A 26,698-nucleotide genomic window follows, 5' to 3' on the forward strand; every position below is an offset into this window, starting at 1 on the left:
TAGAAAGTTTAAAATACTGTTTACAATGACGTTTACATGAAATAGTCACGCGATGAGTTAAAGACACCCCCGGGATCGTTTCAGCTTATGCTTTACTCGATACGATATATATATATATATATATATATACATGTATATATACACACATACATGTATATGTACACACACACACGCACACGCACACACACACACACACACCACGCGCGCGCGCACACACATATACATATACATATATATATATATATATATATATATATATATATCCAGTGGCCTATTTTGAAATATGTCACGCAACGAAAGCCCAGAAGTGTGGCCTGTTCGTGGCTTCCACTCGTCGCAAATCCACCGGATAAATGGATATTTATTTATTTGCGATTCCACGCTTTGATCACGCGCCGTTTGTTTCATTCTGATCGACCGATCGATATCGAATGGGCTCGTTGTGATACATGATCGAGCTTTGCAGTGTTCAACAAGTTGTCCTTTTCAGTGCCTGCCATTTGGCGTATTATTAAAATATTACTTTTACATTTGTAATATGCAAACGTATAGTTCTGCTCAACCGGTATAATTGTTACCACACGTGAACATATTTAAATAATAATTGAAAAAATTTAATACAGATATTTTTAAAAAGAATAATAAATAGAGAATAGATATACGTTGCCTGGTATTTTATAATAACAATGATATTTTGTTGTATTGATAAATTTGCTTTTTTGAATAAAGTCACTCTTGTTTCCGATATCATAAAAAATTTCTTTTTGTTAAATTAATAATTAATTTTTTAATACTTTTATTAAAATGCTAATGCTTTTATTAAAAAGTTGATGTAATTCTTATTTATAATATGCAAGGTTTATTTAAAATTTATATTAAAAAAATGAGACATTTTTTCGAGCAGTTTTGACGTTTTAAAATATGTAAAACATATTTTTGTTTCAAAAACGTTCGTGAGAATTATCTCTTAAAGGACATGTTTTCCTTTACATTTTATTAGATAATTCTTTATTTTCAATTAAACAGCAGTAACAAAAACAATGCGAAAATGTTAGGAATAAATTAATACCGTTATTGCAATTCTACAACCAATCATCACATTTGATTTTCCAGAATTCTCTCGTTATAAATGGTCTATATACTGTACAAAATCTCTTTTATTACATTTGCATAAGTTGATGAATTACACATGCTATATTATTATGTAATTAGCTAAAATTAATTTTTTTTATATTTTAATTTTTTATATTTGTTTTTATTATTAGAAACTCTACCCTGCAGTATGATTGAATGTCTTTGTCCTAGTTGTCGATATTTTCCTCGCAGCAATGTTGGTTGGTGACAGTCTCTTCGTTTATATTTGTAAGGAGAAAGAAAAAATATTAGATAAGTTTTGTTCGAAGGCGCGAACAAACAGATTTGTTCTTCTATAATGTTTTTATTACATCTTCAAGATAGCTTATACATGTCAAAATATTTTTGAAAAATCTTTAATGTTTGCTCTAAAAGGTCTTTGCTTCTCATTTACTTTATTTAAACAAATTAAAAGCAATAATTTTGCTCAATTTATTATCATATCTTTTTAAGACAATTTTATTTTATAAACCGTACACATTTACACGTATCAATGTTTATACATAATTTTTTTTTCTCTTTTGCATTAGAAATAATTGTAGCATATATGATAAGAGTGCAAAATTTATAAATTTTGAAAACTTTATTAAAAATCGCGAATATATATATCTAAGAAAAATAATGAAAAATAAAATAATTATGTATATAAAGACACTTTAATGTTTTAATATCATTCATTAATATTTTATTGTATTATTATGTTAGTTAGTATTATAGCTGCAATCATTTCTTTAGACAAAGAATGTGTATCTGATATTTCCAATCTTCGAACATTTGTTTGCATTTTTGTATCGTATATTGTTTTTTTTTTCTGAATATTTTGCAGATTTTGTTTAAAACTTTAGGACGCTTGTAAAGTATTTTTGATATTTTTCAAAAGCTTATATCACATGTGTTTATTCATGAAGAAATTCTAAAATCGATGCATGCAGACAGTTTACACGTGGCAGAGGATTTGCTGACAATTTATCTTCTCTAATCGCTATATAACTGGTTCAACTTTCGTCTGCCCTTGCTTTGTTAACGAAACAAGAGCAATTAAGAGTAATTAACTCTATTGACTATGTACAAAGCTGAGCACTCAATTATTTAAACAATACCTAAAATCACTTGCAAAATGAAAGTGATTATTATGATCCTCGCTGAATTAAATCGTAGCTTTACGCTTCGAGTTTACGAGCTCTCATCTTTCTTTTATATCAACATTATTCGATTCGTAAAATATCGTCTTTTATCTCTTGTCCGGAAGTTTGTTTTACTTTAGATGTTTGTTGTGAAACTTTCTTTTAGTACTTTCGCTAAATCAGACGAATTAATTATTTCACTAATCCCTTAAGACACTAGCGATATTCTGCTATGAATTAGTTTAGTGTAACATGTTATTCTTTTTACAAATACAACAATAATTAAATGATTGCATAACAATTATATGTATAATTTTTATCATACAGGCTGCAATTATTTTTTTTATTGATATTGAGACGTTATACAAATATAGTGATATAAATTAAACTAAATTCCTCGTTGGTAGAATTCAGGATTCCGAGTTCCGTAAATATCCATCTTTGACAGGTTGTTGTATGATTACAGTTTGATTATAGCAGGATGATATACTTATCTAACGGTTTTGAAGCTAATTGGATAAAACGAAAGTTTACTTCGAAAATTTTAAAAGGATATTAATAAATCTAGCTAGTCCCAGGAGGATCGAAATTGATGAAGATTTGAAAGTTGAATGAAGTTTAAATTAAGGCATGTCTCAAAACTAGATTAACTCCTCACTATTACGAAACGAGTGCTGACAACTATTATTACATTTGTCTCCGCTTGTCGTTGACAAATAGGATGATATAAAATTATAGTACGACGTGCATCAACATGTTCTTAAGAAAAGACAGTTTTATAACTTATTGTTAGAACACGTAATATAATTATGAAACGTCCCATAATTATTGGTCTGCCTTTTATTATGCTCGGAATTCTCATCAAATTAAAATGGCAAGTAATTTATTCAATATTAATAAATCAAATTCAATTTTATTAATTTTATGAAAAACCATTGTGATAACTTATAAAAAAGTTAAGAAAAATTATATTAAAATAAACGTAAAATAAGTACAGTAAAATATTAAAATTCTTTGAATTTTTTCTAAGGTTATCAATGCTACATTAAAAATATTAATTTTCTTTACTAAAAGTTTCTTGAGCCCCTTTATCTATCGTAAAAATTATTTTAATATTAAAATTATAAAAAAAAGATATACGATATTTTCCTTGTATATATTTACGGTATATCCTTCAGGAACTTTGAGACATCCGCAGTTTTCAGTTTCGAGCGGAATTGAAATTCCACACTCCCGAGAAATCGAGGAAACGGAAGAAACGAATCGCATTATCTTGGACAAGTTTCATGATGTGGTCAGCCACAGCTTCCTCCGAATTGATCTTTCAGCATTCCCGTTTCCGGAACGATCTATACCCTATATAATTCTCTTATTCTTGCATGAGTCGGCGCACTTCCAGCGTTCTATTGAATTAAGTGTAAGCTTATTGACACTAAGCCTGAAGGCAACTTCTACAATTTACGTAATACTTTATCCGCAAAATCACGGCATTCTGAAATTTTAATCCGATTGTTCCGTGCGATTTTTGTCACGAAACGACGCGAATTTCTTTCGCAAGTGAGACCGCACATCTGTCATTCAATATTCATTAACTCTCGGCATATAATGTCGTAGTTTACCAAAGGAACCTTATATTATAGGGTTTATAGGGGACACGTACGTGCCTTTTTTCAAATGTGCAATCCTGCTGAAAGCTCCTCATAGGTCACGTCGAGCGATCCTTCGGGATAAGGTCGGGAAGAGAGAGATATATCATTTTCTGTCTGAATATATTTCAATGTGCAATATGCGGGATAGTGTGCTACATGTATTACATATGAATATAAGTCTGATTGTAATAATAGTGTAAAACGTTGAGAAAAGATTTCTAAAATTCATTGGTTTTATATTTTGATTTTTATTAATAATAATAAAATATGTAGTAGTATATTTTTTGAAATAATATGTAGAACAATTAAAAAAAAAAATTTAGCCGAAAGATTTGAACATGAGTTAAGTGGAAATGTATGATATTTCATTCAAGTTATACTCGTTAATTCTTACTAATACTTGAAACCTTAGTATGCTCTTGAAACCTGAATAGCTTTAAAGTATGTAATACAGTTTGATTGTAATATTACTGTTTAACTTTATGCGCTTCATCTCTTCTCGTTGAACTATAATATTCGTTTGTTCGTGTTACGTTAGATTTAAAATATAATTGCATCTAATAATCCGAATAATAGCAGTCAAGCATACGTGGAATCCTACAAATTAGAGGATTTACCTTAAGAGCTTCGAGTGGTATATTGAATGATTTATTGAATAAAAATATTAGACAATTCACTGAATAAAATAAAGAGTGAAAAGCGGATAATAATCCTTTAAATATTATTCCTACTATTTTTTATACGATAATATATTATCTATGTAATGTTCAATACAACACATCATTTAACTAATTAATACACACATATGTATGTATAGAAAAAAACATTGAAGTTTCGCTCACAAACTGAACTGTCGAAGCAGGGATAGGGCGAATACTATCGTATGTAATTCTAGAGAATTAATGATACAGATGATGCAAATAACTCAGCGATAGTCCATTCGAAATGGCATGAATTAGTAATTAACGCGAATTCTTCTAACTACACGACATCTGTTAATTAACAATGAACCAGCCAAATACCATCCACCGGGTTGTAATGGAAATTATACAACTTCTTGTCAGTCACCATGTTCTTTCGATAGAATTGCTTTGTAATTAATTTTTGCGACACTTGTTTTCTCGTGTATTTACTATATTAAATCATAATTGATGACGTGTAGGAAGACGACACAATTAATAATGTAGAGCATTTCAATTATACACAAATACATACATAAACTTCTTCGATTCTTTTAATAGTTTTAATAGTCGATCTTTAAATTAAGTTTTTAGATAGAGTTTTAGTTATTTTTACACATATGTATATAATATGCAGTTTTTCATATATATATATATATATATATATATATATTTATATTTATAAAAAACCTAGTTTTCAATTGTATCATTTCCCATCATCAATTAAGACTTAATATTATATTGGCGAATACGAGAAAATAAGTATTGCGAAAATTAATTAAAAAACAATTTCATCGATAGGGTGGTGACTAACAAGAAGTCATACGACTAACAAGAAGTCTATATATAGAATCGAGATGTTATTATTTCGTCGCATAATTATACTGACGCACTTTATCGAAATAACGTTGTATATTTTAATTATTTTGTTTAGTCTTGATACATATTTTTGATATATTATTATAATTAGTATATTGGTATATTGATATATTGGTGGTTCTGTTGATATATTGTTTTTTGTACATTCACATAATCAATCTCTCTCATTTTTCGTAAATTTTTTCAATGTATATATATATATATATATTCTAGATCTTTTTTATATTCAACTATATTACTGTTTCGTTATTAGTGAATTGTAAATTGCAGTTTGTTATATTTTATTGTCTAATGAATAATGTATCCTACTATGATGATACTTTCTTTCCTAGTATATTTTTTATGTACGTGTGTAAATTTTTAGAGCAAACATTCTCAAGCTGTAAATTGTTCATGTTATTTTTTCACACTCTCGTGTTAAAATTTTACATTATACTCGCTTCTACTCTTATATATATATATATACACATATCACGTTTTGCGTCTAACATCGCGGAAAGCTTAACGCGTCAGAGTGTTCGAAACTATTTATAAACTATTCACACGTCTGACATGAGTACCGTTTCAATAATAATAGTTTAATGAAAGCCAAGTAATTACTTGTCCAATTACTTCTTTTGATTAATTCTCTTTAGGTATTGCGGTTTACTAGTGACAGACTTATCGGTTTTCAAATTCCTCACGTTTTCAAGTGACAGTGAAACGAATTTTTTCGCTAAAAGTCTACAAATGAGTTTGCTTAATTCAAGAAAATCGACATATTCTCACCTATCGCTTTGATGTTATTTTATGCAAAGAAGCGACGTTAACGCATGTTTCATCATAGTAAATATATGATTGAATTTGCATCGTTTATTTGAGACATTATTCTTTACGATATTTTTTAACTGGAGATTTATCGAATAATTAATAGATGTTCAAAATGTCCTTCACATTTAAAATTTATTCTAATGTAAGCGATCATTATTTTGTAGCTAAAACCATTCTTAAATCCTTCTTTTATTCCACAACGCGTCATTAAATTCTGTTTTTGTTCATAACCTGCGAGGAACGTTCAAACAGCAAATTCCCAGGACGTCTGTAATAATACGTCTTCAACCGCGTTGCACGATAATTAATATCGATTTTCGAGTGCACATTGGGCTACGTATTTAATGAAAGCAATGTAGTATAAATTGGGAAAGAAAAATGCAATTCTTTCTTCAATGGCACATACGAGAAGTAGAACGACAATTGTAGAAAATGTGTAATAAAAGAAAAACCTCTCTTATTGAGTAAGAAAACGCTCTCGTCATGCGTTACATTGTATATATATATATATATATATATGTATATTATTAGATTTTTCCTTCCACAAAAATTATTCTACGTAAACTGATATATAATATGTGTTAAATATTATCTTTTAATATTATTATAAATTAATTAAATGTCTGATAAAAAATATATATACATATATATAATTAACAATAACAAAATAGTTTTGGCAGCTTCAAATTTTCCCCTTTTCTAGAAAAAAAAAATAATTTTTCTAGTACATGTAAAAAGATTGCCACGTGTTTTTTTTTCTTTTTACAAGACTTGATTTGCTAAATCGCAAAGAATATTCTCTGATGGCGATTATTCGCTAAAGAATGTACATACGCTGCGTTGTAAATTACGTACAAGGATGAATTCATTATCTCGTGTGTTTTTGTATTAATAGTCACTTCCGCGCGAAAATGTGTAGTTAGAGAAAACATATCTTTTAAGACCAGAGAAAAATATTAGAACTAGATTATTTAAATATAATAAATGTAATCTCACATAATATCGCGCACCAAAGATTTTTGGATTAACTCTCACGTTGACATTTTCTTCATATTTGTTTCCATTTTTACTTATGTCGCGTTACAACATTACGATGAGCTTGTGGTATGCCAAACTATTTGGAACTATTCGTACACTGTTCACACGTCCGACATCGGGCATCGTTTCAACGCAACTGCTTTCCTGAGACATATCTCTATATTGTCTCTATATTGGATCTTACGCATGTCCGTCCAACTTCCGACTCCCTCCTCCTCTCTGTTCCTCTCTTTCGTGCAACCCTGTATCGCTGTTTGTTCCGTTTGATGTTTTCCTCGTTGCACTCGTATATGTATGTCCTGTGCGCCTGTCGCCTTGTGTAAATCCCCACCAACTGTTGCTTTAAAAATGCACCAATATATATACACTATATATATATATCAATATATTCTTGGTATATATTGTTATATTTGATATATTGATATAAGTTGTTTGGTATATTTTGATATATTCTTGACATATTTTTTGATGTATTCTTTCTGTTCAAGATTTATTGTAATTTTAAATAACGATTTATTCTAATTTTAAATAAGTTGGTCTTTAAATAACAAGCAAAATTCATTTCTTCTTATTAAAAATATAAAAGCATCAATAATTTTTTAATCAAATTAACGAAAATCTTTTTAAAGCTTTTAACAAGTTAAATTTTATTGATGGAAAAATTATGAAAAAAGATTTTATATATTTTTTTCAAATTAATACAAGGTTTTTATTCATATTATAAATTTCTCTTTTTGCATTGTTTGCATACAATTTGTTTTTTTTTTTTTTTTATTATTAAAATCATTCTCAACGTTTCGGTAATCTTTCTTACACAAATATTGACATCCTGTTTAACACCACAGCGAGCTTGCGGCATGCAAGATTGTCGAAACTATTCGTGCACTGTTCGTATCCGACATTGGACGTTATTTCAACAATAATTAATTAAATAACAAAATACAAACCTTTAGTTTATCTTCTAAATTATTATATAATTGATTTTATTATATTAAATTAAGTGATTTTAATTATTATTTAATTAAAAATAGGGTAAAATATGGTTTAATTTGTATACTAAATTATTATATAATTGGTTTCGATTATTATATTAAATTTGCAATTGGCTACCGGCTAATTTATATACCTTCGAAACCGCGATGCAAAATAAGATTTGGCCAATCTGATTGATCTAATTCTTTGAATATTTTAAAAATATTATTTTTTTGTTGGTATTTTTTGTATTTTATTTTTTTTACTAAATTTATTATACTAAACTTTTTACTAAATTTATTACAAGTGAGAAATGTAATTTTTTCCGTCACATATGAGGTGCATAAATTTGCACTTCTATGTGTGAATTAGTAGATTTCTAAGATATTTCACTTTTTGTATATTCTTGATACGTTGTTTCGTATATTCTTGATATATTTTTGCTAACTTATTATATTTGATATTAGTTATTTATATCGATATATTATTGGTATATTGGTTTATTAATATATGTTGGTATATTGTTTTGTACATTTATGGTCAATTCTCATTCTTTGTACATTTTTTTCAATTACGTATATTCTAGATCTTTCCTAGCTTTAGTTATTATTTGATTATCAGTAAATTATAAACTGTAGATTAATTGTATTTAATTGTCTAATGATATTCTTATAACAAGACTGCTATATTTATCTAACTCTATTTTTTTAAGAACTTTTTCTTATATTTTGAACAAAAATATTATGTAATAAGTTTTTATAATAAATGGTTTGGATAGCTTGTTGCTTTCTATGTTGATTTTTAATGTTTTCTCTTTTTTGCTTTTTTCGGTATTTAACCCTGACAAGTTTAATTGACATTTATTGACCATTCTTGATGTCTCGTTATTATAAAGATTCTTAAAAATCTTTATGATAAAATATATATTTGCTTAGGCTTCCTAGTTTTATTTCTCATTTTTATTTTCAACCAATATTATGGGAAATCATTAAAGCATCGATATGTTTTAAAGATCTCACTCTAGAGAGCTTTCGTCACATATATAATATTATATAAAGCTATAAATATTTTTAACGCGACGTCCTCTGAAAATTTGCTGATTTTCAGTTACTTAAAGATGTTATTTATATTCACCTCTTCATTAAATAAATCAATAATCGATAGTTTCAAATAAATCATTATCGATAAATAATGAGTATCTCAATAACAAGGAATTCTAAGAACAAATTCTTATCTGATATCTATGATGAAATATAGCGTATTTGTAGTACGATAATTATCAATTCCTTACACAGAATTTATTGAAATATAATGATAAAATTAAATCAATCTTCTCTCTATTTTCTTCTTATATTCATAACATGAACGTAAGATTTAAATTAATATTTTAATTAGTATAAGATTTCTTCATTGGCAATTAACACAGATTAAATTTATGTTATAAGTTAATACATTTTATATATCTCACTTGATATAGAATATATAGTTGTATGTCTGTATATAAATATTACTAATAAATGTAATTGAAATACTTAGAAGAGTTGATATGTAATTGTCAATATGCAAAGTTAAAAAGTTTTTAATTAGAAATCATTAAATACAATTTATCTCTAACCAGTAAACAATTTATATTGCTGAACAGTTACGCTGTATAAGTACGATGTTAAAATTATTGTTATTACAATGATACTCAACATTCAGAAAGGAAAACAAGTAATAAATAATTTCGTTAAAAATATCAAGTGTGGAAAAAATTTACTACTTTAATTTTAATTACATTAATATAAATATAATGTTTATTTCCTAAAGTTTGACAAATTAAAAAAAAGAAAAATAAAACAAAGGGTTTTTGAAATATATGAAATTAGTCGACATATGTTCAACTTTGCATAAACGCTGTTGACAGTCCAATTTAGTTTTACGGCTGTTAAACATCAGACAATATCAAACAAACAATATCAAAGAATTTCCGATATGTGACTCGTCGTTAGCTTTGTACTTTTACTATCGAGGACAGGCGTGATAGTTTAACCGGACACTTTTGTACGTCCCAAGGCAAGCCACTCTACCACATCGTAAAAATTAATTACTGACGAAATAGCGATTCCGTGTCTTAGTAAATATTGTGTCTCATATGGCTCACGTGTAATGAGAAATTTTCGTATATTCCGAAACTTGTATACCTATCTTGCGTCAAAATGAAAATAAATGCAAGAAAAACAATGGTGAGACGACCACAATAGCTTTGCAGTTTCATTAAACGGTCAGTATCATAAACAGAAATAGTTAACCAACTTACATGATATTACGTAGCAATGGTTAATGACGCTTAAATTCCGAGTTTGCAGGATAATACTGTCGCGAACCCACATCATATGTACATATGACGTTGAAACTTTGATCGTGAAGTATCATTTGAATGATGACTTGCAAATTATTATCAAATATTCGCTGTTTGTACATTTCCCACGATGTCAATTTTCCCTACCTACACATTAAATACAATTGATTGATACTCGCAAATATTCAATAGCTTCCCACGTTTTATCTTGTACAACATTTCATATTATCAATGAATCAAATTATTGTTTATCATATAGAATCGCGCGATTTTTCGAAATTATTCGATCGTGCTCGATAAAATTTCATGAAATGTAAACATCTTAATAAATCGTCTCGCTATCACGATCTTGTTATACAAAAAAATTTTAGTAAGGATTGCAATAAAACCAGATAATTATATATCAATTCTTATCATTTCAACACGTGTATGCTTACTAGTAAAACTTATATGTAGACATACAGCTGTATGTTCTATGCACAAGTATGAAATATGCAATGCATTAAAATGTATAAGATAAATTTAATTTGCGTTGACTGCTAAGGAAATCTTATGCTAATTAAAATCTTATATTCTGCAAATAATAAAAACTCATCTATTTATCAAATTTATCATAAATTTTTCATTAATTTCATTACATTCCAATTGGAAAAATACAACTATTTTGAGAACAATATATTGCTAAGTATATAAATACATGTTTGTACAAATTATTTTGTATTTTGCATTAAATATATTTATACAAAAATATTTACTCTGACAATGAGAGAAACTTTGATTATATGTAGTAAACAGTACTAGTATATAAAAAAGATATAAGACTAATGTTCAAAAAATTTGCTTTTAATTAATTCTTACTTGTTGATACACGTAATTTAAACGATAATTTATTGAAAATATTGAATAAAAGCAAGTAGGATCGTGACACGAAAGTTTACAAGTTAAATCATCTCAATAGAACTCTTGAACTAAAAAGCTTCTTTAATCTATTCAAAAGCTTCTGATAAAATGATGGAATATGATTGATTATAAATGGTCTTATTGTAACAATGAACGGTCAGAGGTCATTCTTGAACGCATTGAAATATTATCTAAAGATTTGCAAAAAGATAAATTAACTGAGTGAGATTTATTCAACGGGTAAATTTATTATCTTTTTTTATCTTTTATTATCTTTTTTTAAAAAATAAAATGTTCAACAAGATCAATAATCTCGATGAGACATAATGGATCAATATAATAGCATTCTGTCATTTTACATTTTGAACTTTAAAATATTAAATTATTTTAGAAGATTAATTATTATTTTGTCTTTTTTCATAAAATTTATTTTATAAACTTGTTTTATAGCAATTTAATGAAATGCAGTTTAACGAAAAGAAGATAGTCACACACATCAGGAAAAAAAGATTTTTTAATTTCACGCAGAATCTATTATAATCTTTAAATTATTATTATTATAATATTACATTATTATATATTATTATATATTACTATATTAAAATTTCGCGAATAATTTGATACATGTAGATGACATGTAAATCTATAATATTATAAATAACAATAAATTTTATGTAATTACTATGTACATTGCAACGATCTTATTCGATAAAATTGCGGTGCCATTTACAACATGTACATTGTCACTTAATTATTTTACAACAGTTAACAAAACATCAACATTAATTCTATCACATACTGCTTTCCAATAATAGTAATCTTAACTGACATTCATGGCGCATATTGCGTTTAGCGTAACTATGTGGTATATAACAATTAACTCTTAACGACATATGTATGTATAATGTACTGGCAAGGTAGTCAAAGACCTTCGATGTTATCGTTACGTAATACGTATTACGTAATACAAGTTGATTTGAAAGTCAATCCGACTCTGTCCTATTTTACGAAGATCGTCCATTCATTTTCAGCTTTGACATATTCGATTGCGATTATTCGGCCCCTTATACCTTGAACGAGCACAGTCTTCGGGCATCCAACGCGTTAAGCTCGTATTATTGCGCGATCCGATAATTCAGCAATGTGTTTGCACGATTTTTTACCAATATTTTTTGTCAGGGTATCAATAAGTGCGTGATGTCGCCGAATTCGTACTCGCCGAGGAGAATGCGAAACAAATCTCTCATAGTAAGATGATGAATCGTTTCGTTCACGTGGCTCGCTACATAATCCTGAATAGGTGGCAATATGTCTGGTTTAATAATGTCCATTGCTTCTGGTGTTAATTCCTCAAAGACCTGCGAACAGATCGATTTAACAAATTCCACGCGCATTTAATCCAACATTGTATGCATCTCTTCGTCGGAATTTTATTCCACTTAATATGATTGCGGAAAGTGTACGGAAAATTGTTAAGTGTACAGAAAATTAAACGTAACTCAACCATGCATTCTAATTAATGTACTGTAACTTTTCGTTGCCGGTCAGTTATCTATAATTCACTGCATTCACTTGGAAGTAATCAATTTCTGGCAACGCGTGGCCAGAATGACAGTTGCATAGTTGAAATTTGGAATTTGCGTTGTCACCGAGGTAAGAGATACGAATTGAGTGATTAATATTCTGAAATTTTGTTCATTGTCTACAATGAATGTACAATGAATGTAAATATTTTTTGATTTGTTTTTTTTTTTTTTTTTTTTAACTTTTAAACATCACACGAAGTTTTTAAATTACGGGATATTATTTTTAAAGAGAACATTATTTAAAACTTATAATAAAATCAAATGGGATTAATTTTAATAAATTATAAATATTGTCTGAAATTTTAATCACATAATAATTATATAAAAATATTATATTCTTCATTTTAGGAAAATATATCGGCTTTATGTATAATAATTACAATAAAATAATAAAAAATATAATTATTTATTAACCAACGGCTATTCATTATGAGATATTCTCTAATTATTAAAATTAAGTTCCATCAAAAATTTTCGAGAGAAACATAATTTTTCTAAACACAAATGCTGTATAATAAAAATGCATAATAAATAATATATTTATCTTGATATTTAAATAATATAAAAAAAGTGTTCAAGGAAATTCATAAAATTTATTTTTCATATAAAAAAAGACAACTAAAATTTATTTCATAAATAAAATACACTAACAGCGGCAGGAAACCATATCTCGAGAATTAAAAAAAATAAAGCTTTATTTTATGACAATTTTTTATCATGTCAGTATCATAAAGACAATTCTGTACGCAATCCCGACAACATTCGAAGATTCATACGAGCGTATTGTATTTTTATACAGGCTGTGTACAGTTCGTTTTACGACTGATAGTCTTTTTTTTTGCGATCGGTATAATATTTATCGGTAAGAAATACTTTTACGACCGTTCCCCGATATCCATTGGGATTTTATTCGCGATGCACGAGAACGTCAGTGGAGCGAGGTCACAATTGTCCGGTCATTGAAACCGAAAAATTCCAAGTCGTCCACCGAATATTAAAAATTCAATTCATTCGTGTCTCTCACCTCGGGCAATGTAAATTTCAACAACATTATACAACTATATGTCAATCTGACCACGTGTCGCCAATCGATTACTTCCAAGTGAATGCAATGAATTATGGATAGCTTACCGGCAATGAAAAGTTACAGTACATTTAATTACAACGTATAGTTGAGTTACATACGCACATACCATACTTAATTATGTATTATCTTACTTTGCTCATAATTTGTCCGATCTTCTCGCCGCCCATGAAGTTGGCCAGGTATATTTTGATGGCTCGCAATGAAAAGTCGAGGTCGAACCTCTTCATGTACATTCCTCTAGCATAACCCAGCACGGTGTTTACATACACGCGGAAGCCGCGCACGGTCGTCTCGAAGGGACCCGCGCCGCGTAGAGGATACATGTCACCCAATATGCCAGATATATTGTAATAGCCCGTCGCGAAGATCTCAGGAATGGAAATGTTGACGGCAATGGTAGGGCCAATCAGTGATAACTTAGCTCGGTCAATCAGGAAAGTCGATAATTTTCTCAATTCCAGGTTTTCGATCACTAGATTCACTCTGGCGAACAGATTTATGACGATGTACATGTATTAGATATACGTCTTCTTTTACGGAGCTATTAACATATTTTATTAATCGCAAAAGCGCGGTATTTTTTAATTTGTGATTAGAGAGAAAAATGAATCTCAGATGAATATCAAGTAGAAAAATCGTGTCTTAGTCAGAGACGGTAAAATCATTTAAATTATTAAAATATGTAGATAAGAGAAGGTACGAATAGTATAACCTTTGAACCTTTAACGCTGCCGAAAGTAAAGTAGATAAACAAGTGTTTATATACAAAGAAAAAATTTTAATGATTTGCAAACTTGGCGAAATTATGAAGAGCTTAATTCTGAGAATCTTTAGAAAACGTTCTTTTAAGATCGTATACCAAGGTAGGCAATCATCGTTTATTCAGCGGGATTCTCGTAATTTCTGGAATCTGATGTAAAACCCAACTAAATAGCGATTCATCGACTTACTTTCCTATTTCCGGATTATCTGTGTCGATGTCAATTTCGTCGAGCGTGAACGGCTCGAGCGGAGGGATACCTAGCTCCGGAATGCCATTGCGCATTCGGGCGCGGAATTTCTCCAAGAATCTTCTCAATTTGAACTCTAGACCCTTCGACGCAGCGCTGTCGACTGTCCGTGATTCGACCAATTAGCATGAATGTGAATAACTGCGTACGAAGTACTGATACTTACTCACTCCGGTCGTCATTCGGGTGGCGTTGATTATTAAATTTCTCGGCCTCTCCACTGCGTTGGTTACTACAATCAGAAGACGAAACACTCTCTCTTTCTCTCTCTCTCATCTTACTTACTTACATCCTCATTTACCTTATTTATCTTATTGCGCCTGCTTGTTATTGCCGCTGCTCAGGCATTAACTCTTTCGAGAGCCGAGCTTCCTGTGTGTTGTATGCCAATCTTTGCTTTATTCTTTATATACGCAAAATTGCGGACTCGTGAAAAGAATTTTATTTTATTTTGCGTCAAGAATAGTAGCATTAGATATATTACTCTTTATGAAGTGTGGTGTCTTTGTGTGTGTGTGTGTGTGTGTGTGTGTGTGTGTGTGTATAGAAAATAAATGTGGGACTCTATATACAATATTTGTGTACCTAATGACATAAGTAGTATGTAAGTAAATATACATAGAACTTGTTAAACTTAATTGATTTTATTCATCAAAGATGAGTCATTATATTTTTAGAATAGGAATTAAGAGATATACTTGATTCTTTTTCCAAGAAAAAATGTATTTTTTATATTGATGCTTTAAAAAAATATATTTATTGTAAAATATACATTAAATGCAATTAAAATTTATATAAAATTTAATAAAAATCTAGTTATAAACTTTGAAGGGATTAATAAAATATAATTTCTAAGTTATTATGAAAGAAAATAGACTTTTACTTTGTTATATATATATATATATATATATAACTTTTAATTTAATCTATACAATTATTAATTTAATTTGTGTGATATAATATATACATAGAAAGTTGTGTGAAAATGTCTCTTGATAAGAATACACAGGCGTCTCAGCGTTGAAAGATTAAAGATAAAAGCGCGAAAGTAGTCTCATGCATAACATAGCGGAATCGTTAACTAAAATCAGCATTTTGATCATTTTTTATATAATATTGTCGGTCTCTGATATTATCATATTTATATTTGAATAGATTGTCGCAATGCGTCGGTAGACGTCTATTCTACGAGTTTTTTTTTTAATATTGATTATATTATTGATAGTCTTTAATACTCAATTTTTCGCTGATATATTATTGAAAAGAACTGAAAAAAAAAAAAATATATATATATATATATATATATATTATGAGTTATTAATTATTTCAACGTATATAATTTATTCTGATTATAATTATATAAATGGAAGTATTTATTGAGAATGATTCAAAATTCTTACGTTCTTTTTTCTCTCTAAAAATTTATTAGCAGTTCTACCGATATGAACAAATAGAACGCGTGGCGTTCAGTTCGATCGGTCATTATTCGATGGCGATGTAAATGCAACGATTCGATGCTATTCATTTAAAAAAGAATTAAAAAGCAATTTAGGTCGCGAACTGCTATAATACAATTACAAGTGTATCGTTCCGCGATATTGAGAAATGCAATCTCTTCTCAATCAAATGCCCCTTACCATGCCGCGTTATTTCAGATCGAATTACGCGGTATTACTGTATTTCTCCGCCAGAGATGTCTGTATATTTGCATCTCTCGAGAGAGCTCGTCTACGTCCACGCGCACGTTCGGAATTTACGTTAACGCAAATTACATTCCCCAACGTTCTGTGAAAGTGCAATTGCTAATCTTTTGACATGCTCCGCGTGCTCTTCTACATTGCGTTCAATAATATATATATACAGATTTTACACACAAGGTAACGCAAAACTGACATTTCCGATTGTTTCAGCATGGGACATAATAGCCGAAAAAGTATGCACAAAAACATATGTGCGTAATATTTTAGTTCTAAAATATGTTACATCATTCGAAAAATAAAACTAGAAAATAAATCTCTCTCTAATTAAATCTATGTAATTTATAAAAATAATAAGAAAATAAATTAATAATTTTCATCAGTTATAGAGATTATTATAAAGATAAAAAAACATTTCGCAAGATCTGTTGAGATTTTCTAATAAAAGCTACTATATTTCAATATTGTTATTAATAACGTTATCAAACGCGCAGGTATTTGCAAAGTTAATGTAAGCTGTTTCTTTTTCTTTTCTTTTTTTTTTCTTTTTTTTTTAGGGGTGAGGGGAAGCTGATGCGCTGAAGCCGCATTTAAGCGTGAAATAGGAGCGTAAGCCTTTGAATTATTATTGCATTTTCTGCGAAAACATACTGTATTCCGCGGCAGTGTCCGTAACGCGATGCAATAGTTCTTTTTGCCATTGCACGACTCCCGTTACTGTAACAAACGATTACAAGTCAACGAGGCATTCTTGCAAACCAAAACCGATTAACCAGAAGTTCACGTTAAACGTTGATGTTAAAAATTTGTGCAGTTATTATTACTCATACAAATAATTTTCAACGTAATATAATAATTAATTGTTTATTAATACGACATTAATCTTTTTTTTTTAATAAATATGGAAAATGATACAAAACTGACAGCTGTTTCTATAGTATCTATCACCGACATTTAAAAATAAAAAAAGGAAGAGTTTAAAAATATATGAACAAAGAAAAATTATATGTATGCATATAAGTGTATCATCCCTCCATGGCATTTATAAAATAATGTAATCACTGGTCCGACTTAGAAAGGTAATTACTTTAAATAAAATTTTATGATTATTTTTAAAATTAAACAAACAAAAACTAAGTAACAATTCTGTCGAATACGACATGAAGTGTATTTGTGTGAATAAAATATTCTTTTTATTTTTCTTACGATTATGCTTTTATCTTGCTGTTCTTTCTAAATCGTTCCAGAGATAAAATGCATTACACAAACGCTTTACTTTGATATTTATATCTATTATACCAGAAGATATTCATTAAATTCATGATGCACGTTGCGTTTAGCAATCAACTCTCAAAGCACCTTTATTCCCATACGTTAATTAAAGTTGTTTATCAGCGCACTGATCGCGAACATCGACTGTCATGAATTCGAAAATCGGCTTTTTGCCCATGAACATTTGAATGTATCAAACAGTTCGGTTATAGTAATTAAATGATTAATCAAATTCGAACATGGGTTTGGTTTGTTGTTTCAAACAAAGGAACTTTAACACGAGAATCGACTTCCTGATCGAGAAATGTTAAATGCATTTAGCGGTTCTGGCGCAGTAATTAAATGATTAATTGAACTTCAAGCACAAGGACATTGTTCTATTATAACAGGTTGTAAGAAACTTTAAACGCTTGCGTTTACTCCAACTTATAATAGCATATTAGTGTGCGAAAGATTAATAAAATAATAATTGAAAATGGTATTACTTTCGCCGAGCTTATATCGCGATCTAATAGAATGTAAAGCAGTTTATGCTATCGTTTGATTTGTTACGCTTAAATATGCTTCGATCTATAAATTAGCGATATGAAAATCGCACGGTGAATTTTATCTTCATCGCACATATAACAATGTATAAATAGAAAATTATGATACTAAAAATAATTGTTGTTTTTTATCGTTATGTAAGCAATGTATGGTGACGATAAAAAATTAAACATTTATTATCATATATTTAAACTTTTAATCTGGATTAAGAGAAAATCACGGAAGAGACTGCAAATTATATTTTATTATCAACTTTGGACTTTTAACGGACCTTGAATAATGTATCGCTCGCTATATTAATTATTACAAACGGAAAAGTACTTTCAAATCACATAATTTTAAACATTGAGTTTAATAGTTACGTGCTGCTATTTTTTTTTTCAGATCTTTTTTTGCGCAATGTTGCGCAAAATAATCATATTAATTCATGATTTTTATTAAGTGTTCAATACGCGTCAGTATGCAAAATAGTAAAATCTGCAAATGCAGATGTGACTAATGCCGACGTTGGCGAGGAAAAAGTGTCTTATGTCTATCTATTTCTTAGAGCAGATGGATTTTATAATTAAAAGATAATTATTATTCAGTACATTAAATTATCGATTTGCTGCTCAACAAATGTATCATTGCCTGAATCAGCATCGCTTCCGCGAACAAACGTGCGAATGCATCTTTTTCAATGCTAATTATAACGTATTTTCCGATAACAAAAAACTATTCTTCGAATTTATTGATAGTCTTTGTCCATTTATTCCAGTTCATATCAATTAATATTCATTTTATTGAAAGTCGTTTGTTCCTTGAAATATATTTTTAAGTTTTAATTAAATCGAGTTTAATATAAATTTTATTGAAATTAATTTTATTTTCGGAGATAACAGATTTTTTTCGTGAAAAAAATATTTACATACATTTTAAATATATTTATATTTTTAGAAATAAATGAAAAAAATACTTGGCAGATAATACATTTTTTGCACAAGAAAATGTTTAAATACATTAAATATATTTATATTTTTATAAATAAATGAAAATTTTATTAAAGAATGAAAAAAAAAAAAAATACTTAATATGGAAAAATATTTTAACGCTAAAACGTATATGTCTTATTTTATTTACATGTGTCTGAACTATTACAACTATTTCTAGATAATTGCATAATATATCGGAGTCTAGAATGTTTCTGTATGTCAGTATCGTTCTTATCGGGAACATCTCTTCTATATCTGAAGCGTTCAGTTTGCATTTTGCAAAAATACATTAGTGAGTAACATTTATCACTTTGCGTGAGACGTATGCATGAATTATTATCTAAGGTCAATCAAGTTGGAATAATGTATAGCTGTTTAATTTATTTTGCATTTGATTAAAAATTTAGGTCACTGGTAGGTGAGTACAATAAATTTCGTATTTATGCTAATTATTTATGCAAGCTACTGCCAGCAGTTAAATGCTGTGTTTGGGAAACTCTCGCGTGAATTACGTCATCTTGATTCACAAGTTATTTAAATGGGTTATAGTGACTTAAAGGCTAACTCTTTATCCTTTCATCAATCAAATATAATACTTTCTCGCTTCAAATCTCGCTGTTGCTCGGCGAGAAAAGGTCTTTTCAGAGCTCTCTATAACATCATTATCTAACATCTTCGCGTACTTATACTTTCCATCTATCGCCTCATCCTTAATTGATACTGTTGTATCGCTATATTTGTGTTTTCACTTTCATTGAATCGTCGACGGTACAGTGCTTTGATATTCAAGCATCGTGTTTATTATGTCGTGTTTAAACTTAAATACTAAAACAGCCCGTTTAAACTTAATTTATTTTAATTATTTGGAGATCGAATTATTGATTACGAAATAAATATACGCGTACGAAATAATATTAAAATTTATTTAAACAAAAATTCATGTTTTAATTAATTGGTTTTTTGATGGACAAGATTGAACTAGTTGAAATGATACATATTTTAAGAGTAATCACATCAATTTATCAAAGTAAATAAAAAGTCACGCATCTCCCTTATATCAACTCAAATTAAATTAATTAAAAATATTAAATTATTTATTTTCGAAATTTTAAGCTGTAAGCTACAATAATTTTTTAAATTATCATATTGTGCGTATTCATAATTGCAAGAATAATCTTGCAAAATTGCATTTTTAATCACTTTATAACTGCACATTCAATTTTACTATTCAATCACAATATTAATTTATTAAGTGTACAAACATTTACTAAGAAACATTTATTAAAAATATTTTCCTAATAAATATTTTATAAATTTAACAGTAAACATATATTATGCAGGAATAAGTTAATCAAGCGGTAGATCAAAATAAATCATACACCTAGCTTAGTCTCTTGTAATTTCGATGCAGTCCTATGTGTTTATTCACTATTTATAGCGTCAGCTCTACATTTCAATTTTGATTCCCACTTTTTTTTCTCGGTTCTAAATATTTGCTTATATCTTTAATTTAATTTAATATTTTTATAAATATCTGAATATTCAACTTCGCATATATCGAGGTTGACATCTGATTGACTCACGGAAATTGGTTGCGGTATTCGCGACGTTACCGATGCCACCTAGCAGGACGGAAGGCAAGGGTTCGGTGGGCGACGGGTTCGCCACCGCCATCCTAAGAACGACGACGACGACGACGAGAACGACGACGCACATCGTCGTCGGAAATCGGCTTGTTGCGAAGCGATGCTTCATCGTCCTCGCGTATGTGACAGCTCCGTAGACGAGATGATTCTTTACGGAAAACTTCGCGGAAAAGAGAGACCGACCGACCGACCCGCTCCCGTGGAAGCAGGAAGACTGACTGACAAGATGAAAAACCGTCGGTAGAATTTACTGCTGCTGTGCACGAGTCAACTCCTTCTGCTTGCCATGTGCGAGCGTGTCCAGCGAAAGTGAACGCTCGTGTACGCGCGCGCGCGCGCGCGCGTTATTCGTGTCGGCATTTACACGCTCGGCTCAGTTTCTCGCGCTTCAAAATTGCGCTCTGAGCAAAAAGTAGGTCTGCGTTGCAGATTTTTTTCCAAGTTCGCGCATCGCACATTTTTTTCGGCGCCTATCTAATTTTTAGCCGACTATTATCCGACAAACGTGGCATTAATTGAAAATAAACGCGCACTTATTTTTAGATTATTTAACTTTCAGATTATTACACGTAGAATGTATTTCAGGTGTGATTATTATACGTAGTCTATAAAAAGAGACGACTGGATACATTAATAATTACGTTACTAATCGAGAGATCATTGATTTCTCAATCCCAGTATTTACAGATACAAAGAACCATATGATTCAGTCTGTCGAATCAATCTGTCTTGTCACTTTTACATGCTTAAATACATGCTTAGAAACGTGACCGAGTTGTGGTACGGCTTTTATCTTTGTACATACATTATTACAAGATTCCGAGATGACCGGTTTCGAAGAAACTAGAATTAAAAGGAGATAGAAGATCAGTTTAAAGTAGGCCTAAAGTTGACCGGTTGGTGAAATCGACCACAGGTCATGTGTAAGTACTTTCTGCACGGTCGTCGTTTATCTAGAATCTAGATAAATAAAATGCTTCTTTGTACGCGCTCTTCGAAAGTACTTGTTATATGCTTCCACGCGATATGAATTGTCATCACGTGACCATACGTGAACAGGAACCTATTATTTGCATGTTCACGTGTTACGAATTCCAAGGATCGTGTCAGTTCGACCCTCGTGTGTATGTAATGTGTCTGGAGAAAGTGAAGGTCTTACATACTCACCCGTGGCTTTACGATGCATTATGGTGACTGCTGTGATTTATCATGCAAAATAGTTCGAATTAATACGATAAAATTATTACAAGTAGTTTGATAAACTATTAATGCGAACAATTTATTTCTCACATCACACATGAGTTTAATTGGTAGATTGTTATTAGAATATCGAGATCGTTTTATGTATATAATAATAGAGAGATGTAACTTTAATTTTTTTAAAACTAAGATATTAATATATTAAGATATATATATATATATATTTTTTTTTAATGAGATATTAATATTTAATCTTGCTTATCTCAAATGTATGAAAATTGCATCTATATATGCGTAAAATTCGAATTTTAAGACGTTCCTCTCGTTTCTATATAAAATTTCAATTTTGTACTTACGTTCCTATGTGATGAAATGTGAAATGATGAATTCTCCATATGTTATTGGAAAGATATAAAATACATAAAAATAGACTTCTACCTACATTTTAAATTTAATCCTTGAATATTACGTATTTACGTCAACCTTGCACTTGCGTGAATATTGACATTACGCTGCAATTTTATCGTAAAAATATTTGCACAAAAGAATCATCGACCGTCACGCTGTGAGCTCAAACTATGATTATATTTTCCTTTTTTTTTCTCTTTTTTTTTTTTACTCGGGATTGAGTAACGTTTTTGTTCTCGCTACTTCCGCGTGCGCTATTACGACATGTAACTGGATTAACGAGCTGTAGCGAGCATTAAATTCGTTCCTGCGTGAATGCAAGCAATTGTCACTCTCGGATTCTCAAAAATATGTCGAGGCAAAAAGCATAGCGCAACCGTATAACACGTGGTCTAAACAGATAGAAACGATATAACACGTTTAATTCTTTACATTTTTCCAAACTTATATACACTTTACAATTAGTTGATTTAAAAAGAACACAATTTATATATTATTTAATTGAAAAATTTAATTATTTATTTTATTTATTAATTACCTAATAATTGATATAAAAGAACATTGCGAGAGATAATAGTGTCTACCCTCTGCGTTAATTACATATGTACGGCGTGAAAAAGTCATATCAATTTTATTAGAAAATAATATACGGAATAGGCAAAACAAGAAATGTTAGACCTCTATTTTACGTAATAATAGTACACTTGGGATATCGACGTTGACATTCTGAATAAGTGAATTATACTTGACATAATACAGAAATTAAATTAAAAGATTAGAGAATTTCTACGATCGGGTTTCGTGATATAATCGTTCTTTCGATCGCGAGCTTGTCAGATTAACATTGTATAACCGGGTCATTACATACATATTGCGGACGCGGAAACGCGTGGAAATGGCTACATATACTCGGGCGACGGTGCAAGGTAAATTGTCGCAATAGACGTCACATTGGCGACATCGTGAATAAAGGGAGCACACGCGGCGGTGTAAAAGTACTTTAACTTGTTGCGCGAAACTACGTGACGTGCATTGCTATCGTCGAATCTTCCTGTGAGGTTCTCCGTCTTGAACAAGCATCTCCGTGGCATCCTAATCGAGTAATTACAGTTCGAGCCAAAAGTAGTTACCTCGAGACAAGAAAAATACGCGCATGATAATATCAATGTGTAAAACAATTCTTTCGACATTTGTTTTCGTTGCGAAATAATATATCAAAATTGTCGACAATTTCCGCAGAGTTTTATTCAACTGTGGGACTGAAATTGTGGGTATGAAATTAATTACGATTTTTTTTTAATTAAAGAAATAATAAATTTGTATCTCTATAACTTTAGAGAAATTTAAAGAATGTATTTATTGGTACATGAAAGATTACACTGATTACATTGATCTGTACATAATCAAAATATATATTTTCAATTTAATATACAATAATATATATATAATATTATTTCGTTATTTTTTTTCTATTTTATATATTATTTTTACAGTATTTATCTTTTTATTTGCATGCAGCAATGAATAAATAACTAGATACAATTCAGTAATGCATTTGCAAATGCATATATTAATGCATAATAGGTCTTTCTAACTTTGTAACATCGTTATAACCTACTTATTCATATCGATGATATTAATCGAAAGAAAACGTTCGTACAATCTTGTCTCGAGAGAATATTCACTATCAGCGAACAATTGCAACGACAATTAATCAATTTTAATTATAGGTTTTTAACGGGCAGTTTTTTAATAAATTAAAGAAAAGAAATGTTCATTAGACAGGCCATTTGCTATGTCATTGCGCAATTAAAGCTATAAACTAATATATTTAAGAGTCGAAGAAAAAATGTTTCGCACTACGAAACATGCAACGGACAGTTCCAAATGATGCGTGTGCGTGTGCGTGTGCGTGCGCGATGAGTCCAGGTTTCTTTATTTATCGTCCCGTAGGTTGCTCCGTGGTTGGCTTGGGATAGACCCATGGGTTCGGTGCGTACGCTGGCCTTTGAGGTATCGGGTAAACGGTAATGGCTCCGGATGCGGCTGGTCGGGGAGTTGGTATCGCATCCGCGAATGCCGCGAGAGCCATTAGAACTGCCGCAACAAGGGTAACGACTTTTTTCAGCGAAACCTGAAAACGAGGATACAACGTTCGCGAAATATGATACGTGACTTCCACTGGCAATTTGAAACTTTCGCGGAAAGGAAGAAGGAAGTCAAAAACACTTAACAGTCGTTTATAATAGACGCAATATCGATCGTTTCTTATTTATAGCATCTTTTACCTATCAAGACGCTAAAAATAATATTTCCTTTCTTATATTTATGATTATATAATACCCGTTTGGACATTTTGTAACTTTGTGATCATTTAGTCTAAAGTGCGATCCAGTCCGACTAGTTTTGCCTGTTTTCTACTCTAAGTACGATTAAGAGAGTATTTTTTTTCAACGCGGTTATCTCGTGCCATTGCGTGCAAACGTTGACAGAAAAATTTGTTTTTCACCAGACAGCTTAATGTGGTGAACTTTTACCGGTCTTGCGGATTGTCTAAATTGCCACTCACATCGAATGTAAAAAGTGCACGCTGTAGATTACGTTACTTTCTCTAGGATTATTCAAACTAGCAAACTGACAGTTGGAAAAAATAAATAAGTTATATATAATATAAATGCAATATGCATTCTGCGCTTCCAATTAAAGTAAATTATAGTGCAATTGTGATTGAGTGAAGATTTATTGGGAATTTATGAACTGTCACTGCAAACCCACGATCATTAATTATACTCATTGCTAGAAAATTCTTTTAGTCAGAATGATAGATCTGTTTTCCTCAAAATCTTTCATCTGCAGCATAAATATATACATATATGTGTGTATGTATAATATTTGGATTGTAAAGCAAAGTATATCGATCATATATAATGTCACATTTAATGATGGATCTGTTTTCGTCAAAACATTTTGTGTACAGTATAAATATAAATGTGTGTGTGTGTGTGTGTGTGTGTGAGACACTTCTTAAACTGTAAAGCAAAGGAAATTAATCACATATAATTTTACTTTGTATTGGTTTTCTAGTTTTATTATGTTAGTCACTTTCCATTTAAACAGACGTCATTAAAGAGCCGTCGATAGTTATTTTATTTTCTTGCTGAGATAAAAAGATAAATTACATTTGAGAAAAACTAATACATACTACGTCAATCATAAATCGCGATCATTATGCAATAATATTATTAAAGAGGCTACATTTTCGCGTGAGAATGCGGAATAATTCGATTAAAAATAACAAGACGTACAATTGAGTTTGTTTTTGCGTAGCTCGATCATTGATAAGTCTTCGCGGTAAGAATGTACAGTCAGCTGCACGTTTTCGAATGCAGAAATCGTCGGTGTGTAATTTATTGTAAGTCGAAATCAACCGCGTACCCGGAAATAAGAGAAAACCGAGAGATCTTATTTAATCTTCGCAAGTTAGTTCAACGGAAGCGAATAATCGACAATTGAGCTAGCAATTTGAATAATGTATCGTTCGACTTTATCATTCTTGCTGTTACGATCGCCACTGTGATTTTCCGCGTTCGCGCGGATTATCCCCACGATTAATAAAATCAATAGATTCGGGAATCGAGAAGGAAACTATCAATCATAATTTAAAAGTTGTACTAGACTTATATATAATACGTATTATATAAACATATGTTTTTTTCTTTCTATGAAAATTTTAAAAAATTTTAACATA

General features: G+C 30.0%; 2 protein-coding genes across 4 annotated transcripts in view; both read right to left on the minus strand.

The window, feature by feature from the left end:
- LOC140673064 (secretin receptor) overlaps window positions 1-7,430 on the minus strand; it is a 39,287-nt gene extending 31,857 nt beyond the window's left edge. The window contains exon 1 of one of the 2 annotated variants that reach the window (XM_072905667.1): window positions 7,287-7,430. The gene's annotated coding sequence lies outside the window, so the exon portion shown is untranslated. Of the gene's footprint in view, window positions 1-7,272 lie in introns of both variants that reach the window. The other variant, XM_072905665.1, reaches the window with a different exon arrangement.
- A 4,633-nt stretch (window positions 7,431-12,063) lies between these two features.
- Window positions 12,064-21,573, minus strand: LOC140673159 (uncharacterized). Of its 2 annotated transcripts, XM_072905863.1 has the most exons (6): window positions 21,280-21,573; window positions 17,559-17,624; window positions 15,377-15,442; window positions 15,151-15,313; window positions 14,332-14,683; window positions 12,064-12,885 (listed from the first exon to the last, which is right to left on the minus strand). In XM_072905863.1, the coding sequence occupies exons 1-6, from the start codon at window positions 21,449-21,451 to the stop codon at window positions 12,703-12,705; spliced, it is 1,002 nt and encodes a 333-aa protein (XP_072761964.1). In that variant the 5' UTR covers window positions 21,452-21,573; the 3' UTR covers window positions 12,064-12,702. The 2 variants fall into 2 exon arrangements, with proteins under 2 accessions (XP_072761964.1, XP_072761965.1); XM_072905864.1 differs by lacking the exon at window positions 17,559-17,624 and having other exon boundaries at window positions 12,070-12,885; window positions 21,280-21,571.
- Window positions 21,574-26,698: the final 5,125 nt, after the last annotated feature.

The sequence above is a fragment of the Anoplolepis gracilipes genome, chromosome 14 (assembly GCF_047496725.1).
Source record: "Anoplolepis gracilipes chromosome 14, ASM4749672v1, whole genome shotgun sequence".
Taxonomy (NCBI): Eukaryota; Metazoa; Arthropoda; class Insecta; order Hymenoptera; family Formicidae; genus Anoplolepis; species Anoplolepis gracilipes.